The sequence below is a fragment of the Heterocephalus glaber genome, unplaced genomic scaffold (assembly GCF_053883595.1).
Source record: "Heterocephalus glaber isolate CG9 unplaced genomic scaffold, H.glaber_assembly_v1.0 deba00001755, whole genome shotgun sequence".
NCBI lineage: Eukaryota > Metazoa > Chordata > Mammalia > Rodentia > Bathyergidae > Heterocephalus > Heterocephalus glaber.
Genome location: NW_028258453.1, coordinates 73936 through 97044, shown reverse-complemented (window position 1 = coordinate 97044; position 23109 = coordinate 73936). Strand labels below are relative to the sequence as shown.

General features: G+C 44.1%; 1 protein-coding gene across 6 annotated transcripts in view; it reads right to left on the bottom strand.

Moving 5' to 3' along the window:
• The window catches only part of LOC147821249 (anthrax toxin receptor-like), a 43698-nt gene extending 41337 nt beyond the window's left edge, over positions 1-2361 (bottom strand). For 3 of the 6 annotated variants that reach the window (XM_087201108.1, XM_087201110.1, XM_087201109.1), the window contains exon 1: positions 2224-2352. Coding sequence is in view for 2 of the 6 variants with exons in the window: in XM_087201106.1 (XP_087057232.1) it covers positions 2224-2259 (36 nt within the window). In the remaining 4 variants the exon portion in view is untranslated. Of the gene's footprint in view, positions 1-2223 lie in introns of all 6 variants that reach the window. The other 3 variants (XM_087201106.1, XM_087201107.1, XM_087201111.1) reach the window with 2 other exon arrangements.
• Positions 2362-23109: the final 20748 nt, after the last annotated feature.

The window sequence follows — 23109 nt, the reverse complement described above, 5'->3', positions numbered from 1 at the left end:
ATAGGTGGTGAATGTTGATAGAGGTATACAGAAATCTGGTGAATACAGACAATGTTCATTTAGAGGACTAAACTGGCACCTTAATTAGACTTACAGCAATCATTTAAATATTTGCAAAGATTTTGCTTGTTATAAATTTAAGTTTGCTAGTTTACGCATTTTGCTGTTTAAAAAGAAAATTGATTATTTTAAATATATAGAAATCCGTTTTATAAAATGACTGAGTACCCTATTTGGTTGAATTGTTTTCACTATACATGTTCTCCAGAAAGCAATATTTTTGTTACCAAATATTTGATAAGTCAATTAAGAAAATAACAAGATATATGGGTATGGCTTAAATATTTAAACATAAGGAATTTTTCTAATTTGCTAGCAAACATGAACTTCTGAAAACAGAATCTGATTTGTCATTTAAAATAAAGAAAGCAAAAAGGAAACCCATATAATTTCGACTCAATAAGAGGATCATAGGTTTTGGTATTGGAACTCCAATATGTGGTGGTTTTATTCAATACTTTGCAATTTTTAAAACTATTTACCTATATAGTACAGGTCTTTCTTTAGAGTAGCTAAATTATCTCATGCAAGAGAGCTAAATTACTATTGTTTTAAGATTCAAGTTGAATGTCTACAATGGAAGTTCTTGGAGGAGAAGTAGATAGAGGCATTTGGACTAGACAACTCAGTTTTTATTATTAGAAATTGAAGAAGTTTGCCCAAAAGATGGCTTTTTTCTCTTAGGAAAAACCGAGGTCACTCCACATTCCTCTGGGGAGGTTAGCATTTCATGTATTTCAAATATGTTATCATAATTTTGACACAATTTTTATTTGATCCCAGTTGACAGCACTTAACAATTAAAGATATCCTCTTTTGACCTTGAGTTCTTAAGGCAGTTGTATGAAGTGACACTCATGTTTGTTTTGTTGAGAGGCAGGGTTTATCTTGTTTGCTGACTTTCCTTTTTTACCATTTGATGTTTTAGAGTGATGACATATCTGCAAATTCAAGCTAAAGAAATGCGCTGATGTGTAAAAATTTATAGGTACAGGGCTTCTCTTTCAAATTGTGTTCTTTATTTGAGACAGTGAGAAGTTGAAGGTTTATGAGGTAAACCCATACTCTCCAGATTTACTTGATACAGAAAAAAGGAGTTAATTTTTTTTACTGGTTGAATATTTCCTAGCATTTCCTCCCAAGGCAAATATTGATGAAATTTTCAAAAGATATCTGAATAATAGAGGTTATTCTTACCATCAGGCTAGTGGGTTCTTTTCTCAACCCAGAAAGAATTGCAAGACAGAAAGTCAAAAGACTGAGTAAAAGTATTTGTTGTGGAGCAAAAGCAGAAAGCATCATTTATTGTAAAGCAGAAGCAAAGACCCCCAGGTTATTGAAACCGGCATGGGACTTGAATAAAGTCTACAGTTGTTTTTCATTTTTATAGGTTTATTCCTAACCTAGAGAAGACGAGATGCTCATGAAGAAATCACAACACCACTATTTTTTTTATCACAATGATACACTGAGAATCGTATTTGTAAAACATGTATCAAGAAAGACAAGCCACACAAGGAGATGCAATTTATATGACTTTTAACATTTAATATTATAGTTACAACCTCAATTAAACAAAATAAGCAACTTCTGAAAGCAAATGAGACTTCTGATTAAACATGGTATAAAGTTAAGACTCGGAAATGAAATAGTATTTGGAAGGGGCACAAGGGAGGTGAGAGAGGAAAAGGAGGGAAGGGAAAAGGGAAAAAAGTCAAAAAAATAAAGATAAAATGGAAACAAAGCTCTTGTCTATGGGTTTATAAACACAAAAGTGATTATATATCAGCCAAGTAACAATCAATCTATGGTGATACAAGCAGAAAAGTTTGACTTAGCAATGGGCCTATAGGTACTCAGGGTAGGTAGCAGGCTATTTTTGTAAGCAACATTAATTGTTAACAGAACAAAGACATTCTTTAGAGAGGTATCAATATCTTATTCCTGAGCAAGAAAATTCCACCAACCCAACCAAGGAGGCTTTGTTTGTTGCCCCTGCAGCCCTGGCTTTGGCTATGGGGTCTTTCACTGACTCATCCAGATTCCCTCTCTGGCGTGGCATTTCCCTGGCTGCCTGTGCCTTCTCTGGAATTCCCTTTGCCAGAACACTTCTCACACTCACCTCCCTCCATGGGCCAGGGTCACTCTGAGAAATCCTCTTACCTTCCCACAGGGCCCGCTAGTTCCAGTACACATCATGTTTCACAGAAAACGATTGTTTAGATTAGTGTTGGGAGCCTCTTGTTAGGAAAATAACGCCCAACCCTTAAAAAACAGAACCTAAGCCCAACCACTACTGTGGAGGACTCTTGGTTCATCCTCCCCAGGTCTATTATTAACTCCCTGCTTCGATTCTGAAAAAGAGAGTGTTCATGCTCAAATGAACTAAATAAAGTTTGTTTTAAAGAAATCTTCATTTTCAGGATAGTTTCTTTTTTCTTTATAGAAAAATCGCAGCACTTACAGGACTTTTATATTCACCCTTATCAGGTCTCTCCTATAATTAACATCTTAAAGCACTCAGGTACTTTTGTTACGATTACTGAATAGATATTGATAAATTACTAATGAAACTATTTTGTTTAATCAGATTAACTTAGTTTCAACCTTTTTCCTTTGAGGATTACATGCTAGACACCACAGTGATTTTACTAGCCATGTCTCTTTAGTTCCCTCTGGGTGGCGGCAATTTCTCAGACTTTTCTTGTTTATGACTTTCCTTGATTCTTTGTTTTATACTAAGGCTTATTATCACTGTAAGGATGTATTTCTTCCCACTTCTTTATACACTGGCTGTGAAGTGAAAATCTAAATGATATTTTCAACTGTTCTCTGGCTTATGCCTTCAACTCCACTCCTCAGTCTATGCTTGAAGGAAGAAATTTTGGTTTGCCACATTGTCTCATTAGTAATTTTTAAATTTAAATGTTTTGTAAGTAAGGGCTAAGATGTCTCAGTGCCTCCAAAACATTTAACAGCAGAATTTTTTAAACAAATCTTTTAGTAGCATGATGTTAAGACAACTGTGGTAGTTATTACATATTTGTGTAAGAACATATTTTTGCATCTTTAATTGTATGGATTGATTTGACATATGTTGTAAAGAACGTGAATTTAAAACTTTTCTGGTTGTTGGCACCTACCATGTCCTTATTCCTAAAGGAATAGTCATTAACCACCAACTATGAAAATTCAGTTTTGGAAAAAAAATACCAACTTCCTAAAGTAGGGACTAAAATGTAGCTAGAGTAAAGTTGCCTTCCTTTTCCTTTCATTTATTTCCCTTTTATGTAAACAAGAGCCACTAAATCTGAGAACATTATTGTAAAAATGGAAATATGTTTTCTAATGTAAAATCAAATAAATATAAATTGAAGGAATATATTGAAACTGTTTTAAATAGAAATAAGAGCTAGCAAGTGAAAATGGTAGAAACCAAAATTTAAGGTGTCCAGAATCCTCTCTATGTGGAACATGATTAAGTAAGTTTCCAGAACAATGCAACCCAGTGCATATCAAAGCAATTTTGAAGTTTTTAAATTCAGTCATTCCTCATCATTATTTATTAAGCACATCCTGAATACCATTGCAGAATAAAGAAACCAGAGACAGAGATCTTTTTCTGAAGAAACTGATACCCCCAGTGTCTGAATGGATAAATACAGGGAAAGTCTTACACATCTTTGAGTTTAACACCTACATTCAGAGACCAGGAAACTGAAAACCAGCTAATTGTGAAATTTTTCTAAATTTTTACAAAATGAATGTTAGAATTTCCATTTACTGAGTCTTGCTGTAATAAAAGAGAAAAGGAATTAAAAATAACAGCAAAATTATGATATAGGGAATAAACTGCTTTAGGTCACCAGAATGTCATTATAAAATAGTGTAAAAGGTAGATAAATAGGAAATAGGGGGATAGATTTTTTATTTGTTATTAAAGACTCTTGTCCATTATGTCTTCAAAGTTCACTTTGTTTTATCCTCTCTTTCTAATCTTTCTGTGACTCCTCTTCCCTGTATTTTAAACCCAGTAATATTCTCAGGTTTTTGAAAGAAATGTCCTGGTAAGTAGGACTGAGTACTCCTGCTCTCCATGCTGATTCGAGCTATGAACATTTTAACAAGGAGGCCCCAGATCCATGGGAATCACCAGGTACTGCTCCCCACCCAGCCTGGGACAGCCAACTCTCACATGCCACTGGTCTGACCTTTGTGTTGAGTCTCATATAACAGCTATGAACCTTCTTATACATTTTCTCTAGTCTTTAGTGTGATGAAGCATTTTTCTATTGATTTATCATCAAGTTCACCAATATTCTCTTCAGCTATGTCCAGTCTTTTATCCATCCCCTTAAGTACTTAATTCTTTTACTTTGCTTTCCTATATTCTCCATTTTACTTTTTGGAAGCAAAAATTACAGTTTTGTAATGATATTTCCCATCTTTTACTTAAGTTGAACATGTTAATCACAACTATGTTAAAATCAATATTCCCAACATTTGGGGGTTGATATTAGTTGTTTTCATTGATTTTATTTCTCAGCACTTCTGGCAGTCTTGAAAGAATGATAAACATGTAATAAAAGGTGGTGGAGGTGGTCTGAGGTATTATTCCCTTCAGGGATGACAAGTCACACTAGAGCAGGAAAGTGTCCTTCAGCCCCTCAGGAGCCGGGCCAGGAGATAGGGTCAGGGTCTTTTCTGGGATCTGCATCTGTTTTCCCACCGTTCCTGGGGGTCCCACAAGTGTCTTACAAGAGCCTAGTGTCCCCAGAACCCTGTGGTCCTCACCTACATTTTCTGTTCCCTTGGCCCCATGACAGTACTGAAAATCCTGCTGTTTGATTCTTTCTGGTTTGTTTCTTCCTCTCCTGGCTTGTACAGCTGAAGATTTCAGCAGATAATCCTGAAGGGGAAACCACCCAGTGCTTAGCTTGTTTTATGCAGCTCCTTCCACCCAGGGATTTTTGCTGCTTAATCCCTGGCTGTGTTGGCTTCTATTCATTGCCTTCAACATCTGTTTATTTTGCACTGTTTCTGAATTTTTAAATTTTTCTTGGCAGAAGTGTTGGTCTACTCCAAGCTACTCTGTTATAGCCAAACCCAGAAATCCCCTCTAATTTTTGTTTTAAGAGAAGAAGAGTCACATACAGCAACAACCCTGGAATTAGGAAGATCAGTGACCCATTTCTGGCTTGGTCACTTACAAAGTCTGAGAATTTAAATCTGTTCTCTTTACCTATTAGTGGCCAAACTTGCAAAGTCGCATGATTGTTGGAGCTTACACTTTAACAGAGGGAAAAAAAGTAATGAGAAGAAATGAATAAATTACAAAACACGATTACTGCTGTGAAGGAATTGCAACTGGGCACCATTGGCATAGGTAGTCTTTAATGCCGTGAGGCTGGACAGCAGCCTTGGAGAGAACAGGATACAGAAGTGTGAAGGCTCCAGAGGAAGACAGGGAAACCCAACCAGGATGGGGAGGAGGCACCCAGAGCCAGAGGTGGCTGGCTCTGTCACACGCCACTGTGGCGTCAGACAGATGAAGGGAATCCACCATTGGCTTCGACATTGTGACAGCTGCTGACACCTTCATAAGAGCAGTTTCCGTGGATCTTTCTGGACAGTAGGGATGGAGAAAGCAGCAGCCTAGAGGGAAATGCTCTCTCTAGAAGCTCACCCCTGAAGAGAGGGCAGAAGTGGGCAGTGCTGACAAGGTCCCCTCACCCCTGATTCCATCCTGTGCAACCCATGCGAGTGACCTCAGTGGTTCCCAGGCTGAGTGCTGCTTTGTCACCTGAGAAAGCGGCTAAGATTGTGGCTATGTTTATTGAAACTTTTCAGATTATTAGAATAATCTGTCCTAAAGCAATGTCATCCAGCTGCAGAGTTCCTATGGCAGTGACAGGGATGGGTGACAGGGATGGGTTACAGGTGAAGCTTCAGCCACAGAATTCTGAACCAGAGGATCCCGAGTTCAGGCCATCCACTGTGTGTCACCTGGGGCAATGTATGACTCCTTATTAATTTTACACATGTAGAGAAATTTATATAGACTTATTCATACAGAGACTTACAGCTCATGTATGAATTGCACACTCAGAGCCCAGCATGGTGGTATGGTTGTAATCCCATCACTCTGGGAGGCTGAGGCAGGAACATCACAAGCTTGAACCCAAACTGAGTAATTTACCAACTTAATGAGACCCTGTCTAAAAATTAAAAAAAAAAAAAATCTCAGCTGTGGACAGTGGCTCACAGGCTCAGGACTCAATGGGGACATCAACTCCAACTCCCCCAGAGCCCAGCCCTACAGAGCCCATGTCCCCTTCATCCTCCTCAGGGTGACCGTGGGCTCACAGAGTGCTGGGCCCTTCCACAGGCCAAGCTCAGCTGTCCTCAAGCCAGCCCCTAGTGCAGCACCCCCACCCCAGTCCTCCAGATACATGGTATGAACCAGGCGTGAGGGGAAACCGTGTCACGAGTGACTGAGTCGTCCTTTCCCCCAAGGGACACCAGGCTGCCTGTGCCTGGTGTGGCCTGCTTGGCTGTGTCTCACAGGGCTGTGACTCTGGCGGGCCTGGACCTTTGGGCAAATTACTCAAAATGGCTTTGGTTTGGGGCTGGAGTGCAGCACACTGGGGCCATGGCAGGGGACTTGTACCCTATGGCACCTTCTGCAGAGCCCTGTTCCCTGTGTCAGCACAAGTGCTCTGTCCTGGCACTTCGTCCCTTCCTGCTGCCCGGTCCCTACACTTTACCCAAGGGGACCAAGGGGTGGGCTGGGCTAAAGGCCACCCAATCTCATGAGGCCTGATGAGGACTCTGTGACCCTTCAGCCTCCCCAGAGAGGAGCTGCCTCTGAAGGCCAGTCCCTCCCAACCTTCTGCCTCTGCCGTGGGGGCCACAGACCAAGCTGGGGCTCTGAGCAAGGGGTGGGGCTCTCAGGTCCTGAGTCTGGGCTTTGGTGACATCTTCTGCATGCTCCGCATCCACTACTGACCTCACACAGAACTGTCTCCACTGCATGGCCCACAGGGACCGGGTTCCTGGCTCCCCTTCCTGTCCCTCACCACCAGACCCTAGCAGCTGCGGCCACTGCTTTGCCCTGCGGCTGGAGTCGAGAGGGTCCCTTCAGAGTGCTTGGTGGAGGCTGTGGGGGAGACAGATGGGCTTGGTGACCACCTCACCAGGCTGCCTGCTGGCCAGCGCCTGACTTCTACAAGCTGGGGTCTTCTTCATGGAAAGGTATGCACGGTCCCACCTTCCTCCAGCATCATTCGGAGGTTAAGGATGGTGGGTGGAGGAGTCCAGGAGACCCCCTGGCACAGGGGAGAATTAGTAAATGGTCATGGCCTGTGTTTCTTTCTTTTCCTGCTTTACTGATGAATAACTGACACGTGTTGTATGCAGTGCAGGTGTACAATGTGATGCTTTGAGGTGTGAGCCACACACAGTCACCTTTTAAAAAACTAAACAGAAGTGCCCTACTCATGAGTAGCCTATGACATCTGACACACACACCCATCATGCGACACCCCTGTCAGGGCAGCAGCTGCTGTTTGCAAACTCACAAGCACACATGGCACTGCGAGGCCGCCACCTGACTACCCCACTCCACTGCTCTCCTCGTTTGGGGACCCCAGGTCCTACCACTTCCGTGCATCCTAACTGCTCAAAGCCTTTTATCCCTTTCTTCCTGTCACGAGTACTGAGCTCTGCTTTTGACAGAGCTCCAGCCTGGGGGCTGCGTCCATCTGCTCCTGGGCTCACCGTAGCTGGGCCCTAGTGTCCACTAACTCCAGGGTCCAAGGTAGCAGGGAGAGACGGTGTGGAGTATGGCATGGTCAGTTCCTCTGTGTGTGTGTGTGTGTGTGTGTGTGTGTGTGTGTGTGTGTGTGTGATGCACTGCCCGCCTTTAGAGAGGGAATTCAGATGAGAAGAGCCATTCACTCAAAACCGCGTGAGACTTGGACAGTGAGGTAGGCATCTCACTCCGTCTTCCCTCTGTGTGTCTATGCCCAATTTCGCTTTTATGAAGATATCAGATGAACTAGCTCGAGCCCAGGCCAGTGACTGCATCCTAATTCAGTTGCCTCTGGGAGCACCCCTCTGGTGAGGCATGCTGGGGCACTGCAGGCTGCAGCTCCAGAATGGAATGGGGGATGGGGTGCAATCCCTGCATAGCCCCAGGTGCAATCCTGCCTCTGCCTTGGGTCAGCAACACCTGGTCAGGACCACTTTGGGCCAAAGCCAGAGCCTACTTTTGGGGCCACCACCTGCCCATGTGGTTCCAACCTCTGCCATGGGGGATCTCCCGGGGTGGGAACTGTGCATCCCAGGTCTCAACCCCTGACTTGTGGCTCCCACCGCTGTGCTGCCCTCCATATGAGCAGCTCCCCACATGTCCCTAGAAAAGAGAAGGAGGCACAGGGCCCTGGGTCTGGCCCATTCAGCGGGCTGAGTAAGGGCCAGGACCCAACTGGGGTTCCTGGCTGCTGGGTACTCGGGGAGATGTGTCATGGTGTCACTGGAAGTGACACCCAGCCTGTTAGACATCAGATGTGCTGAGTTCGTATCTGTCAATAAGAGAAGAATGGATACAAGGACAAAGGAGATGAAGAGTAGGAAAGGTTTATTGAGAAAGAGGTTGCTGAGAAACATGAAGGGTCCCAAAAGTAGGTTGCCACAGATGCTCCTTGTCTGGGTATCTTTGTACAGAAAAACGACCACATCTCAGGCCACTCTGGGCCAAGCTGAGGCCAACCTATGGGGTCACAAGTGGAGTCCCATAGCTAATATTGATTCAATAGGGAAGCAAGGCATGGAGCAAGGGTATGTGGTGGATGTCACTAACTCCAGCTTATCTATAACTTGCAACTTTAAGCTTATCTAGGCTCACCAGACCAGGCTGCACTGGTTACAGTGTGGTCTCAAGCTTCTGTCTGTATCCAGGGAGGCCTGCAGGCCTGGCTGTCTTCTAATTCACCCCCAGCTACAATCTTGATGTCTCATCTTTAGCACTGACTCCCCTAGGGCCTGGTCCCTCTCCAACTGCCTGGTAATTTCTATCTAACATAGCTGTCTATAACAATGGCCCCTTCAAGTGGCTGAGGATCACGGAATGGAGACCATGCCCAGTGCACAGACTGTGACAAGGTTAAGACCAGGTTTGCCATCCTCGGGTGTGGCTGCAGGAAGACACCGACGTCACTTTCCCCACGCAGTGGTATCACATGATAGCCATGAGCACACTGGCCTGCACACACAGTAACAGACACACACACCAGTGGGCCTGCTTAGGCTTGTGGGGATGGGACACTCACTGCTGCCCACCTGGACTGCTCTCCTCCGTTCCTATCCCTGGCTTCCTTCTGTCTGACTGGTTTTCCCCAGAGCCCCATGGTTGCTCCCAAGTGCACCTCCTCCGCTGGGCCCCAGCTCTGTCTCCTTGATTTCCAGATGCATTTCTAAGACAGAAATGCCACTGCTGTTGAAGCGTTCCTGTGTCTGACCTCATCTGGCGCTGAGCGAACTGTCATTGCTGAAGGATCAGAGAAGCAGACCAGGCAGGAGGGAATTTTCCTGTCCCTGTGCAGGTCCTGTCCCACCCAGGGCCTGGACAGTGTGTTCAGGGTTTCTCATCCATGACTGCACACAGGAGGTCTGCCCTCCTGCCCAGCTCCCTGAGATCTCCCTGCACCCATCCTGTCCACTGGCACCCGGGCTCCTGGAGACACAGGAGGAGAGGACGGGACCCACCCAAGTCCAACGGGGGAACTAGCCAAGTCGCATACTACACCCTCACTGGGGCAGGGAGGTCATGGAGGACGCCTTCTCTGGGAGGGAGTGCGGCCCTGAGCAGCCTCCTGGGGCTTCCCCTGCCCCCCAACTGCTCTAGAGGAAAGGCAAGAAAGGTGCACTGCTGCCCTGCCACCAACAATAGTGAGATCAGAATGGCAGTGCCTGCCATCAGGCTAGGAGGCCTGGCAGCGACACCCCACTGCCAAGCTCGGGCCTGGCTGCCCCTGAGCTTTCCGACCTTGGTTTCTGTGCTCTGGGAAGCCTCCTGTCTCCTGAACTTCCTGGAGGAGTGAGGACTTTCTGGCCTGTCAGATCTGTGTGACCACAGCTGTGCTGGGTCAAGGCAGTGGGACCGAGGGACCAAATCTTGACAAATCCTGGATGGATTCAGAGCAGATTTCCTATCATTTTTCTCCCATGAACATTCTAGAGCTGACTTGGGTGTTTCAGAGCCTGGTTACAATGGTGGGTGCACAAAGCCTCCCCATTCCAGTCCCCCTACTGCTGCCAGTGATGCTCACAGGCCTGTGAGTGAGTCACAGGGCAAAGACGTTTATTTGGCTCTCGGTTTTAGCCCGGGTCCCAAGGCATCTCTGGTGACAGCCTCCATCTCTGTGCTGGCAGAGTCCAGAGGAGCCCAGGTCATCACCCTGCAAGGGACAGGGAGCAGCCAACACCAGGACATGCCCCTCTTCAGGGCGACCCAATCACCTTTCGCCATAGATGAGTGACAGCTCATCAAGGACCCAGCTTTTATGTCCCATCATGGGGATGAAACTCCACACATCAGAAAATAAATACATAAATAAAATTATATCTCTTTATGTATCTATTTTTCTATCTATTCTCTGTCTATGTGTCTATCTGTCTATGTATCTGTATCTATTTACCTATCATCTATCTATCTGTCATCTACCTACAGTCCCCTTCTGGGAGGAGCTGCCAGCCTGCCAGGGACAGTAGGGTGGGCAAGAGGGTGAAAAGGAGCCTGAGCTCGGTCTCTGGTCCTGGCACACTGGTTCCCACACTTTTCCTGCCCTGGGAAGGTGCCCTGAGATCTTTGCCAGGCAGTGTCCTGGTCAGATTCAGCCTTGGGCATTTCATTCTGGCCACAGAGACCAGGCTGACTGGGGAGGCTCAGGGCAGACACCTGTGGGGAGACAGCTCCAGTGGTCCTCGGGGATGATGGTGACATGCTGAGGGCCCGAAGGACCATGTGGTGCAGGGCCCTCCTACTTCCCCCAAGCCTCTGGGGGACAGCCCCAGGATTCTGCAGCCACATGGCCAGGGCCTTGCCCAGCCTCTGGAGAGGAAGGGAGACCCAGCATTCAAAGACAATGTCACAGCCTCTGGAAGGAGGCTGCTCCCTGAGGAGGATGCCACTATCAAGTGAGACCCCTGTGTCACTGCTAGCTGGTGGCCATGAGGAATGGGAATGATCAGGTGGGATGTTGTTCTACCAGGTGCACATTCCCAAGTCCGAGCTGAAAGCAACTGAGGGAAAGATGGAGAGGGACACGCGAAGGGCTGGAAGCTCATCACAGCACAGCAGGGAAGAGCCTGCACCCTCAACAGCCTGATAGTGTGCCTGGGAAAGTCACTTATATGCAGGCCCTGTGGAGCTGAAGAGAGCTGTGGATTTAGGGCAGAGCCCGCAAGTTCCTCGGGGTGGGGGACCAGTTGAGCTGTGGTGGAGGTTTCTGCCCCTGGATGGATCTCAGGTTTCAGAATCAGAGGTACTGCCCACTGTAGTGCAGAGGATGGCAGTAGGCCACAGCTCCGCAGGTCAGGGGTTGAGGACGAGATTTCCAAGTTCATGCAGGCTCTGTGTTCAGTGAAGTAACTCTGTCAGGGAGGGAGGTGGGGTCACTGCAGGAGGACCATGCAAGCCAGCCCTGAGACGAGAGAAGCACCTGATTTCTCTTTTTTCCTGCACTGGCTTCAGGGGGCCTGGCTTGTCCAGTGGCTGTCACACCTCTCTGCCTTGCTTCCCTTGAGGGACTCTTGGCCTGTGTCCTGTGGTTGGAACAGTCAGCAGGCCTGAATCTGAACCAATCACAGGGCTGCACTTGGACTAATCACAGGCCTGGAGCTGCTATATAAGCTGCATTTCTTACATACTTCTCAGTCTAGGGGACTCTCTCTGGTGCTCTAACTCCCTGTGCTGCTGCACAGGTCCTGCTAGAATAAAGACTCTCTGATGGTTCTGCAAATCTACTTGGGGTTTTTATCCCTTGCAGTCATCTCAAAAGAAAGAGCAATAAACTCCAAGGGCTGTTAGCCCTGAAGAGGTGCAGAACCTAGCAGCCAATGAAGAGCAGCAGCAGAGACTAGCCCAAGGTAGAGCTATGGTGTCCAGAACAGGCCAGCAGAGGACAGGGATAGACAATAGCAGCAGCAACCTGCAGTGGACTGTGTCCACTGCTGACATCCAGCATCATCTAGTGTGGTTGCATCAGGACTGGTAGCAGAGCTGCACTTTGCCAGTGCATCTCAATAGAATAAAAGAACTGATTGGCAACAGCAGTGGCTTTTACTCACAGATGTATGTGGAATTTCAGGGCAGTTTAGCAATCAAGGCAAGGTGAACAGGGCAAGTCCTATCTTCTGTGTCACTAAGGGCACTAGATTCTTTTTTTTGTATATCCTTTTATTGGTACATTTTAGGTGTAAAATATAATGACATTCATCATTGGAGATACGCATCTTTACATACTTTCTTGGTTCTTATTTTTTCCCCTTCCCCTGCCCTCCCTTCAACCCCTCCATCCCTCCCTATTTACAAGGACTTTGTTTCCATTTTTTCATTTTCTCATATTAATCCCATTCCTTTCTTTCCTTTCCCCTACCCCTCCCACTTCCCCTTCCCCTTTGCCCCTTTTCTTCCTATTTCACATTATCTATTAAACCTTTTAGTCCTTATTTACACTTTCAGTTTCTCACACCAGAGAAACTATTCAGTATTTACACATGTGTGTCCTATTTATTTCACTTAAGAGTATCGCCTCAATGTGCAACCATTTAGATATAAATGTCTCTAATTTCTCATTTTTTATGGCTGAGTAGAACTCCATTTTATAAAATACTCTAACATTTTCTTTATCCAGTCTCCAGTTGATGGGCATTTGGGCTAATTCCAAGTTTTGGCTATCACAGATTGTGCTGTTATGAACATGGGTGCACATATATCACTGTGGTTTCTTTTAATTCTTTGGGGAAGATACTCAGCAGGGAAATAGCTGGGTCAAATGGGACTTCCAGTCCTAGTTCTTTGAGGTATCTCCATACTGATTTCCACAGTGGTTGCACCAGTCTACACTCCCACCAGCAGTGGAGCAGGGTTCCACTTGCCCCACAGCCCAGCCAGCATTTGTTATTGGTTGATTTCATGATAGCAGCCATTCTTTCTGGAGTGAGGTGGAATCTCAGTGTTGTTTTCATTTCCATCTCTCGAATGGCCAGTGATATTGAACATTTTTTCATATGTTTATTTGCCATGTCTACTTCTTTGTGTGAGAAATGTCTGTTCATTTCAGATGCCTATTTTTGGATTGGGTTTTTAAATTTGGGAGGTCTGATTTTTTTAAGTTCTTTATACATTCAAGATAGTAGACCTTTGTCTGAAGGACTGCTGGTGAAAATATTTTCCCACATAGTGGGTTGTCTCTTCACACTGCTGGTGGTTTCTCTTGCTGTGCAGAAGCTTTCTAGTAAAAAGAGATCCCACTTGTTGATTGTTTGTGCTAGTTCATGGGTAACTGAGGTTTTGTTCATAAAATCTTTTCCTACCCCATTGTTGGCAAGAGTTCTACTTAACCTCTGTTCCAAGTGGTTCAGAGTTTCTATTTTAATATTTAGATCTTTAATCCATTTTGATTTTAGTTTAGTGCATGGTGAGAGATATAGGTCTAGTTTTAATCTTTGACAAGTTGAAACCCAATTTCTCCAGCACCATTTATTAAAGAGGCTATCTTTCCTCCAGTGAGGGTATGTGGCTCCTTTGTCAAAGATGAGATGGCTGAGTGTGTCTGCATTGTTTCTGCATCTTCTAATATGTTCCACTGGTCCTCAGGTCTGTTTCTTTGCCAGTACCATGTTGTTATTAGCACAGTGGCTTTGTAGCATAGTTTCAACTTGGGGGTTGTAATACCCCCTGCCATGTCTCTGTTACCTAGAATTGCTTTTGCTATTCTGGGTCTTTCTTGTTCCAAACGAATTTTTGATTGTTTTCTCAAGGTCCCTGAAGTATGCTGCTGGGATTTCAAATGGGATTTCAAGTGGGATTTCATTGAATCTATATAGCAGTTTTGGAAGTATGTTGATCCTTCCTACTTAGGAGCAAGGGATGCCTTTCCATTTTCTGATATCCCCTTCAACATCTTTTTTCAAAGTGCTATAGTTTTCAGAGAAGAGGTCTTTGATTTCTTTTGTTGGGTTGATTCCAAGGTATTTCAGTTTTGTGGATGCTATTGTGAAAGGAATTGTTTGCCGTATTTCTCAGTGAGTCTGTTGTTCGTGCAGAGAAAAGCTATTGATTTTTGTGTGTTGACTTTGGATCCAGCTACTTTGCTGAATTTGGTTATTAAGTCTAGAAGACTTTTGGTGGAGTTCTTGGCGTCTTCTATATACAGTATCATGTCATCTGCAAATAATGACAATTTGACTTCTTCATTTCCTATCTTCATTCCTTTTATTTCTGTCTTTCATGGTCTAATTCCAATGGCTAATGTTTCCAAAACTATATTGAACAAGAGTGGTGATAGTGGACATCCTTGTCTTGTTCCTGATTTGAGTGTGAAGGATTTCAGTTTTTGACCATTTAGTATGATACTGGCTGTTGTTTTTTCATAGATGGCTTTTATCAGATTGAGGTAGAGACCGTCTATTCTGATTTTTTGTAGGGTTTTATCATAAATGTGTATTGGATTTTGTCAAATGCTTTTTCTGCGTCTATGGAGATGATCATATGGTTTTTGTCCCTGGCTCTATTGATATAGTGTATTACATTGATTGATTTGCATATGTTGAACCATCCCTGCATCCCTGGGATGAATCCCACTTGGTCAGGGTGTATGATCTTCTTCATGATCTTCTGCATTCTGCTTGCCAGTATCTTATTGAGGATTTTTGCATCTATGTTCATTAGTGAGATTGGCCTATAGTTCTCTTTTTCAGTTGGGTCTTTCTCTGCTTTGGGGATCAAGGTGATGCTTGCTTCCAGGAATGATTTTGGGAGTATTGATTCCCTTTCAATTTCAATGAAGAGTTTAAACAGTAGTGGCAGTAGTTCCACTCTAAATGTCTTGTAGAATTCAGCAGTGAAGCCATCAGGACCGGGGTTTTTCTTGGTTGGTAAGTTTTTAATTACATTTTCAATTTCATTCATTGATATTGGGTTGTTTAGAATTTTTAGGTCTTCTTTGTTCAACTTTGGTAATTCATCTGTATCTAGGAATCTGTCCATTTCTTCTGTGTTGTCCATCTTATTGGCATATAGGTTCTGGAAGTAGGTATTGATGATTCTCTGGATTTCTGCTGAGTCTGTTGTAATTTCACCCTTTTCATTCCTAATTGCATGGATTTGGGCCTTTTCTTTCCTTTTTCTGACAAGGTTGGGTAAGGGTTTGTCAATTTTGTTGATTCTTTCGAAGAACCAACTCTTGGCTTCATTGATTTTTTGTCTTGTTTTCTTAGTCTCCATTGCATTGCTTTCTCCTCTGATCTTTATAATTTCCTCCCTTGTATGAGCTTTGGGTTTGTCCTGTTCTTCTCTTTCTAGAAGCTTAAGGTTCAATATCAGGTTGTTGAATTGGGCTTGCTCTGTTTTCCTAATATGAGTATTCACTGCTATGAATTTCCCTAGTAAGACTGCTTTTGTGTCCCATAGATTCCAATATGTTGTATTGTCATTGTCATTTATTTGAAGGAACTGTCTGATTTCTTCTTTAATTCCCTCTGTGACCCATTGGTTATTCAGAAGTGTGTTGTTCAATTTCCATGTGTTTATGAAGTTTTTGCAGTTTCCTTTGCTGTTGATCTCCAATTTCATCACAGTATGGTCTGATAATATACAGGGGACAACTTCAATTCCTTTGCACTTACCTAAATTTGTTCTGTGAGCTAGTATGTGGTCTATTTTGGAGAATGACCCATGTGCAGCTGAGAAGAATATGTATTCTGATTTTGTGGAGTGAAACACTCTGTAAACATCCGTTAAGTTCATATGTTCAAGAGTTTGATTGAGTTCTAGTATTTCAATGGTTGTTTTTTGTCTAGTTGATCTATCAGTTTGTGACAGTGGGGTATTGAGGTCCCCCACTACTATTGTATTAGTGCTTATATGGTTTCTCATGTCCATTAGAATTTGTTTTATATATTTGGGTGCACTAGTGTTTGGTGCATAGATATTTATGATTGTCATCTCTTCCTGTTGGATTCTTCCATTTACAAGGATATAATGTCCTTCTTGTCTCTCTTGATCAGTGTGGGTTTGAAATCCACTTGGTCTGCAAAGAGGATAGCTACTCTTGCTTTTGTTCGGGCTCCCCTCACATGGAGTATTGTTTTCCACCCTTTAACTTTCAGTCTGTGAGTCTCTTTTTGAATTAAGTGTGTTTCTTGTATGCAGCATATTGTTAGATCTTGCTTCTTAACCCATTCTGCCAGTCTATTTCTTTTGATTGGTGAGTTGAGACCATTAACATTGATGGTTATAACTGATAGGTATTGACTTATCATTGTAATGACTTTTTCTTTTTGTTTGATCCTCCCCCTTTGCTTTTAATTTCTTGTAGTTCCTGGTGGATTCATTCTGCTGGGTTTCCTGGAGTTGTGATCCTTGCTGTCTTTTCCTAGGATTTTGTCTAAAAATTTTTTGGAATGCCGATTTGGTATTCATGAAGTTCCTGAGGTGCTCTTTGTCATGAAAGTATCTTATTTCTCCATCAATTTTGAAAGATAGTTTTGCAGGGTACATCAATCTGGGTTGGAGGCTGTTTTCCTTTAGGGCTTGAAATACATCACTCCAAGCTCTTCTTGCCTTGAGTGTTTGCACTGAGAAGTCTGCTGTGATTCTGATGGGCTTTCCTTTGTATGTGATTTGTTTCTTTTCTCTAACTACTTATAGAATTTTGTTCTTCTGTTGGGTTTCTGAAATCTTAACAATTATATGCCTCTGTGTAGATTTTTTTTGATCAAGGCTAGTTGGAGTCCTATATGTCTCGCTTATCTGTATGTCAAATTCTTTCCCCCTGTTTGGGAAGTTTTCTGCCATCACTTCTGTGAACAGTTTTTTTTATGTCATCTGCACTCTCTCCTGTTTCTTCATTGACTCTAATCAGTCTTATGTTATTCTTCTTTGCATCATCTAGCAACTGTTGGATTGATTTCTCGTGGTCCCTTACAATTTTAAAGAATTTTTTCTTTTCCTTGTCATTAATTGCAATCTTATCTTCTATATCTGAAATTCTGTCTTCACATTGGCTCATTCTGCTGCATAGACTTTCAATGGAGCTTTTCATCTCCTGGAAATCTATTTGCATCTGTTTTATAGATTCAATTTGTTTCCTATGTTGGCATTCCATCATGGTCCTCAGCTCCTCTGTTTTTTAATCTGTATCCTGTCTAAATTTATTAATCATGTCTTTTACTATAGGCACAATCTCTGCTGTTATGTGAGAAATTATTTCTGATTTCATTTTTTCCAGATCCTCTCTTTCGTTGCTAGTTCAGGAGTCCAGGTTGTTGAGTATCAGAATGTTCCATCTTGTTTCCCTTTGGGGTTGCTGTAGGTGATCTGGAAGTCTGGTTCTGAGGTTTGTTTACCTGTCTTCTCATTTTTACAGGGCAGGGGGTGTGTACCTGGCACCTGCATGGCTCACCTCCTCTCTGCTGGGAGCCACAACACGCCCACTTGGAAGCCTCCTCTACACTCAGGGCACTAGATTCTTACTGGATCAGAAACTGATTTGTGGCTGATGTCAAGAATCACATGTGGCCTGGGATGGGGAAAGGAAATGCATCCTGGTCAGTGGCATTTACCTTCGACCTGTAGACCCAGACTGACTCAGGAGTGTAGAGGAGAGCATTCTGGCATGAGAACTACATGTACAAAGGGCCTGGGGCAGAAAAGAGCTTGGCTAGTATTATAGTTTATGTCTAGACATCCCCCCAGAGTCTCATGCAATCATAGGTGGGGCTTGTTCAGAGGTGTCTGGATCTAGGGTGTGTGATTGAGTCACGGTGCAATGCTAGGATTAAGGGTGCTAGGATTAAGGGTAAGTGATTACTAAATCAGTCCACTGATTGGTTTGGCACCACCCTAATCCCAGTAGCCTAGATAGAATGTAAAAGTGACAGAAAGAAGCTGCTAAGTTCCCTTGCTTGCTTTGAAGCCTTCTGCCTGCCATGAACTGTTTCTCCTCTGTGAAGTCTCGCTGCCATGCCATCCTGCCTTGGAGCCAGCTGATTATGGACTGAAATCTCTACAAATTGTGAGCTAACTAAAACTTTCCTCCCTTCACTTGTAGGTGTTGGGCATTTTGTCTCAGCAAGGAGAAAAGTATTGAACAGCTGGTCTCAGGTGAACAGACAAGGCCAGAGCCCATTGTTTGAGCATAGCAAGACAGGAGAGGGAGCTGAAGGTGTAGGCTGAGCCTCATTACACAGGGCCTGTGGGCCACCTGAGAACCTTCTCTGCACTGTGGTGTGTTACAGAGCAGCACAGAGGAGGGGCCCTTGGAGCCCACAGAGAGGGTAGCCACCCTACCCGGTCTTGGGTGTGGACGGAGCACTGGAGACCACTGATATCTGCTGCAGCCACACAAAGAGCTTCTGGAACATTCCCAGGCACGTGCATCCCAGAGTCAAGACTGTGGTGACTTGCAGGCTCCTGCAGTGCCAGACAGAATCACCTGTCCTGAGATGTCCTGCTCTGCTTCTCCACACCCAGCCCCTGGCACCCACCAATCCATCCTCTTCCTGTCTCTGTCACTCTTCCTTTTCTGAGGGTCACAGAGTGGGAATCCTACGATCACCCAGGCATGAGCACTGGAGGTCCTGTGTGGTCCCCATGTGTTTTCATGGCCTGGCACCTCGATACTCTTATTGCTGAGGAACATTCCATGGTCTGGATAAGGAACAGAACACTCTTATTTTCACCTGCAGACTACATCTTGGTTGCCCCACGCTTGACCACTGTGAACAATGCTGCTCCAACAGTTTATCCGAAAGGAGTGTGAGGCGCGTGTGAGGAATGCCTGCACCTCTGTGACTGGACACCTGGATTCCCTTTCTCCTTTCCTAGTCTGGTGAGTCACCCTACTGAATCCGCCCTGGGTTGCTGGACCAAACTCACTTACTTGGACCCAGGTGCACCTAGCGCCCTTGCCTCTCTCGGGGGGATGTTGTCTGCAGCTCCTTTTCTCATGTCTGTGTCTGGGTCAGTATAGAGAGAATGCTGACCTCAAGGGCTGAGTGAGCTAGGAAGAATTTTATCTTCTTTGATTTTCTGAATTTGCTAGAGTTATACCCAGTTTCCTATGGGCACAGTGCAAGAGTGATATAGGAGGTAGGACATGGCAAAGCTGGCTGGGGAAATAGGTGGCACCTGTCAATTACAAGATCCCAGGATGGCCCCAAATAATTCCCAGAACCCTATATGTGGAACTTCTCGTGAGCTCCCATGAGATATGGACCGCATAAAAGAGACGAGTCTCTGTAAGAGCCTAATATTGGAACTCCCTACGGTAGACACAGGGTGCACTTTTACCTTTGCTTTTATCCTTTCCTTTCTTTGTGCATCCCAAGTTAGCTCTACAGAGCTGGTTCTTCCCCTACCTCTTCCCCCCACATTTTTCAAATAAACTCTTGGCACCGTTATTGGCTTGTCTCATCCAATTCTTTGTTCGAGGCAAGAAGACCTGGAATACATTTGATTGGCAAGCCATTTCTAAAGGAGCTGCCCAATGACAAGAGGAGGCCCTGGCTAAGCTGCTGTGACCTGGAGATGTGGGGTACCCACTGTGAGGGCATCAAGGTGTTGTCTGGGAGGTGCTCCCTGACCCTAGACCCCTCCCATTCCTAGATACTCAGCAGCTACCACCACTAGGACCTTGGAATCCCCTGAGTTAGAGGGGACCCTTGTTTGGTGCAAGGGCCTGAGGGGACAGTGACCCAGGGCACCCTGCTTTCCGGACGCCACCATGCAGAGAGGTGGTGGTGTGAGGGAAGTGTGTGTGTGTGCACACATGCTTTTGTGTGATGAGGGATTCTCCTGACATCCAAGGAGCAGGCAGTGAGGGACTCCTAGGCCCCAGATTCCCTTGAGAGCAAAGGGCTCTGGTCAAGGCCCTGCCACGTGAAATCTATGGCCCTGACAGTAGACGATCACCATTGTCCTCAAAGGAATGACTTCACAGTGGGTCTCTGGAAGTCTGGAGCCATCCTTTTATTTTTATAGAAACCAAAGCCAAAAGTTGTGGGGTTTTTTGGGTTTTTTTTTACTTATCCAGCTTTTCATTTTTTATTTTGAGATAGAGTCTTGCTAAGTTGCTAAGTTGCCAATTGGATCCTTTGCCTCAGTCTCCCAGAGGGCTGGGATCACAGGCATGCATTATCAGACCTGGCGTCCAGTTTTTTTTTTACCTTTTTGTCTTTTAAACACATATCAACATGTCCAATAAATCAAGCAAAATAATGGCATCATCAAGAGCTAAAATTTCTCTTCAGAGCAGAAATGCATTATTCATACAATCTACTAAATTAAGAGTTATTCATTAGAAGTAGGCAATTTAACACTTGCTTTTATATAGTTATCATTATGCTTTTATCTGAGAAAAGGTGATTTATATGAAATTGTCATTCTTTATTGTTCTTTGTCAATGAATAAAAACCACAGAAATCATCAAGCTATATTCTTTGTCATTTCTTTCACAAAATATATTGCTTCACATGCCCAGACAGTAAAAATTGTTGGTTAAGAAATTGTATTTTTTACAACATAACAGCATACTACCTTGAAAGTGCTATTATATACAATATCTACTATACTCATGATTACTGAATAAAATGTAGCTATGAAACTGATTTTGATTACATATTCTATAGGCATCCTAATGGATAGGTATGATAGAAGACTTTCCCTAAACAAGTATAATTTAAATTTTGCATCGTACTTCTTTTTGAATGATCGATTTTAGAATTTAAAAATGTAATTAGTCCCATTCCCTTCTATCCTTTCCCCTAGCTCTCCCACTTCCTTCCCCTTTGCCCCTTTTCTTCCTATTTCGCATTACCTATTATACATTTTAGTCCTTATTTACACTTTCAGTTTCTCACACCAGAGAAACTATTTGGTATTTATACATGTGTGTCCTATTTATTTCACTTAAGAGTATTGCCTCAATGTGCATCCACTTAGCTATAAATGTCTCTAATTTCTCATTTTTTATGGCTGAGTTAATACTCCATTTTATAAAAAAAAAAAACACCTCACATTTTCTTGATCCAGTCTCCAGTTGATGGGCATTTGGGCTGTTTCCAAGTTTTAGCTACCACAAACTGTGCTGCTATGAACGTGGGTGTTGAAGGGAGGGCTAGGAAAGGCTGAAAAATAAGAACCAAGAGAGACTATGTAAAGGTGCAAATTTCCAATGATGAATGTCATATTGTATACCTAAAATGTACCAATGATTAGAATGAATAATCGATAATGCAAAATAGGAAAAAAAGGTCCAAAGGGGTAGGGGTAGTGGGAGGGGCAGGGGAAAGGAAAGAAGGGAAAGGAAAAATGATGAGAAATGGAAAAAATGGAAATAAAGTCTTTGTAAATAGGGAAGGGTGGAGGGGGTAAAGGGAGGGCTAGGAATGGGGAAAAAATAAGAAGCAAGATGCATTATGTAAAGGTACAATTCCCAATAAGAAATGTAATTGTGTTGTTTACCTACAATGTACCAATAAAAGAATTTAATAAAGTGCAAAAAAAGTGTAATTAGTGCATCAACTGGGATGTGTTTAAACATTTTCAGTAATTCAGGAGATAAAATTGGTTGAATTAGTGATTAGTACTATTTTTTTGAATGGAGATGTAACAACACAAAATATTAATAAATGTTCTACTAGAATTGCTAACAGTGGATTCTTTTTCTTTTTTGTTTTTTTGAGACAAGGTCTTGATAAGTAGTCCATGCTGGCTTTGAACTCACTGTGTGCCCCAGGCTGGGCTTGGACTCAGGATCTTTCTGCCTCAGTTGGGATTAGAGGTGGGCACCACCACACTTCCCTTGGATTCAACTGATGAAGTTTTTTGTTTATTTTTCTTTTGTTTTGATGGGGTCTTGCTATGTTGCCTAGTCTGATCTCCAACCCCTGGGCTCAAGCAATCCTTCTGCATCATCTTCCCAAGCAGCTAGGACAATAGGCATACACCACCTTACTCAGCTCAGTGAAGATCAGAGCTCCCCTGATGAAAACAGCAGCCATTGCTAGTGACAGTGAAGCCCCAAGCTCCTCCCAACTAGAACAGCCAAGTTCACACCAGTAAAACCAACCTCAGCAAAGCTTCTCCTAGAAAATCAACAGCCGCCAAACATTTTTTGTAAACCTGTATCAAAAAGGGAAATATTGTAAAACAGCTGCCTATGGAGATATCACTTCAAAATAAGCTTGAACAGTGCCCCAAGCCAAGATGTAGCTCGGAGGCCTCCTTACAACTCCAGAGAGGATCTGAAGTGGGAACAATGTGTTCTGGGCAGGGTGGCTATCCCCAAGAATGGCTGTGCTCTCCTATCCTGCAGCACAACAGAGTTTGGCTTGGGTGAGGCATCCCTGTCCTCTTTGAGGCCTCCTCCAGGGACAGAGAGAGGCTAGGCTGTGCCTAGGTCCCTGTCCTTGTCTGCTGCTGCTGGATCCCCACTCTCCCTAGGGCTTGACGTGCCTTGAGTAGCCCAGCACGGGTGGGGTGGGGAGGACCGAGGCAGAGTGCAGGCTTCTCTCTGACAGCACACAGACACAGCATGCAGCCACAGCACCCGGTGTAGGGGGCCTGCTACTCCAGGGTCTCATACTCCTCCACCCACCATGCCCTCCCCTAGGCTGCACTCCCCGGGTGCCCACCCTGTGGGCTCAGGTCTGAACTGTGCACCTCCGTCATGTGATTCCCAAACCTCACAGCACAGTGAATGATCTCAGGTGAACTTGCAGTGCCCTCATGGGAGCTGAATCTTCTTAGCTATTCTCTTC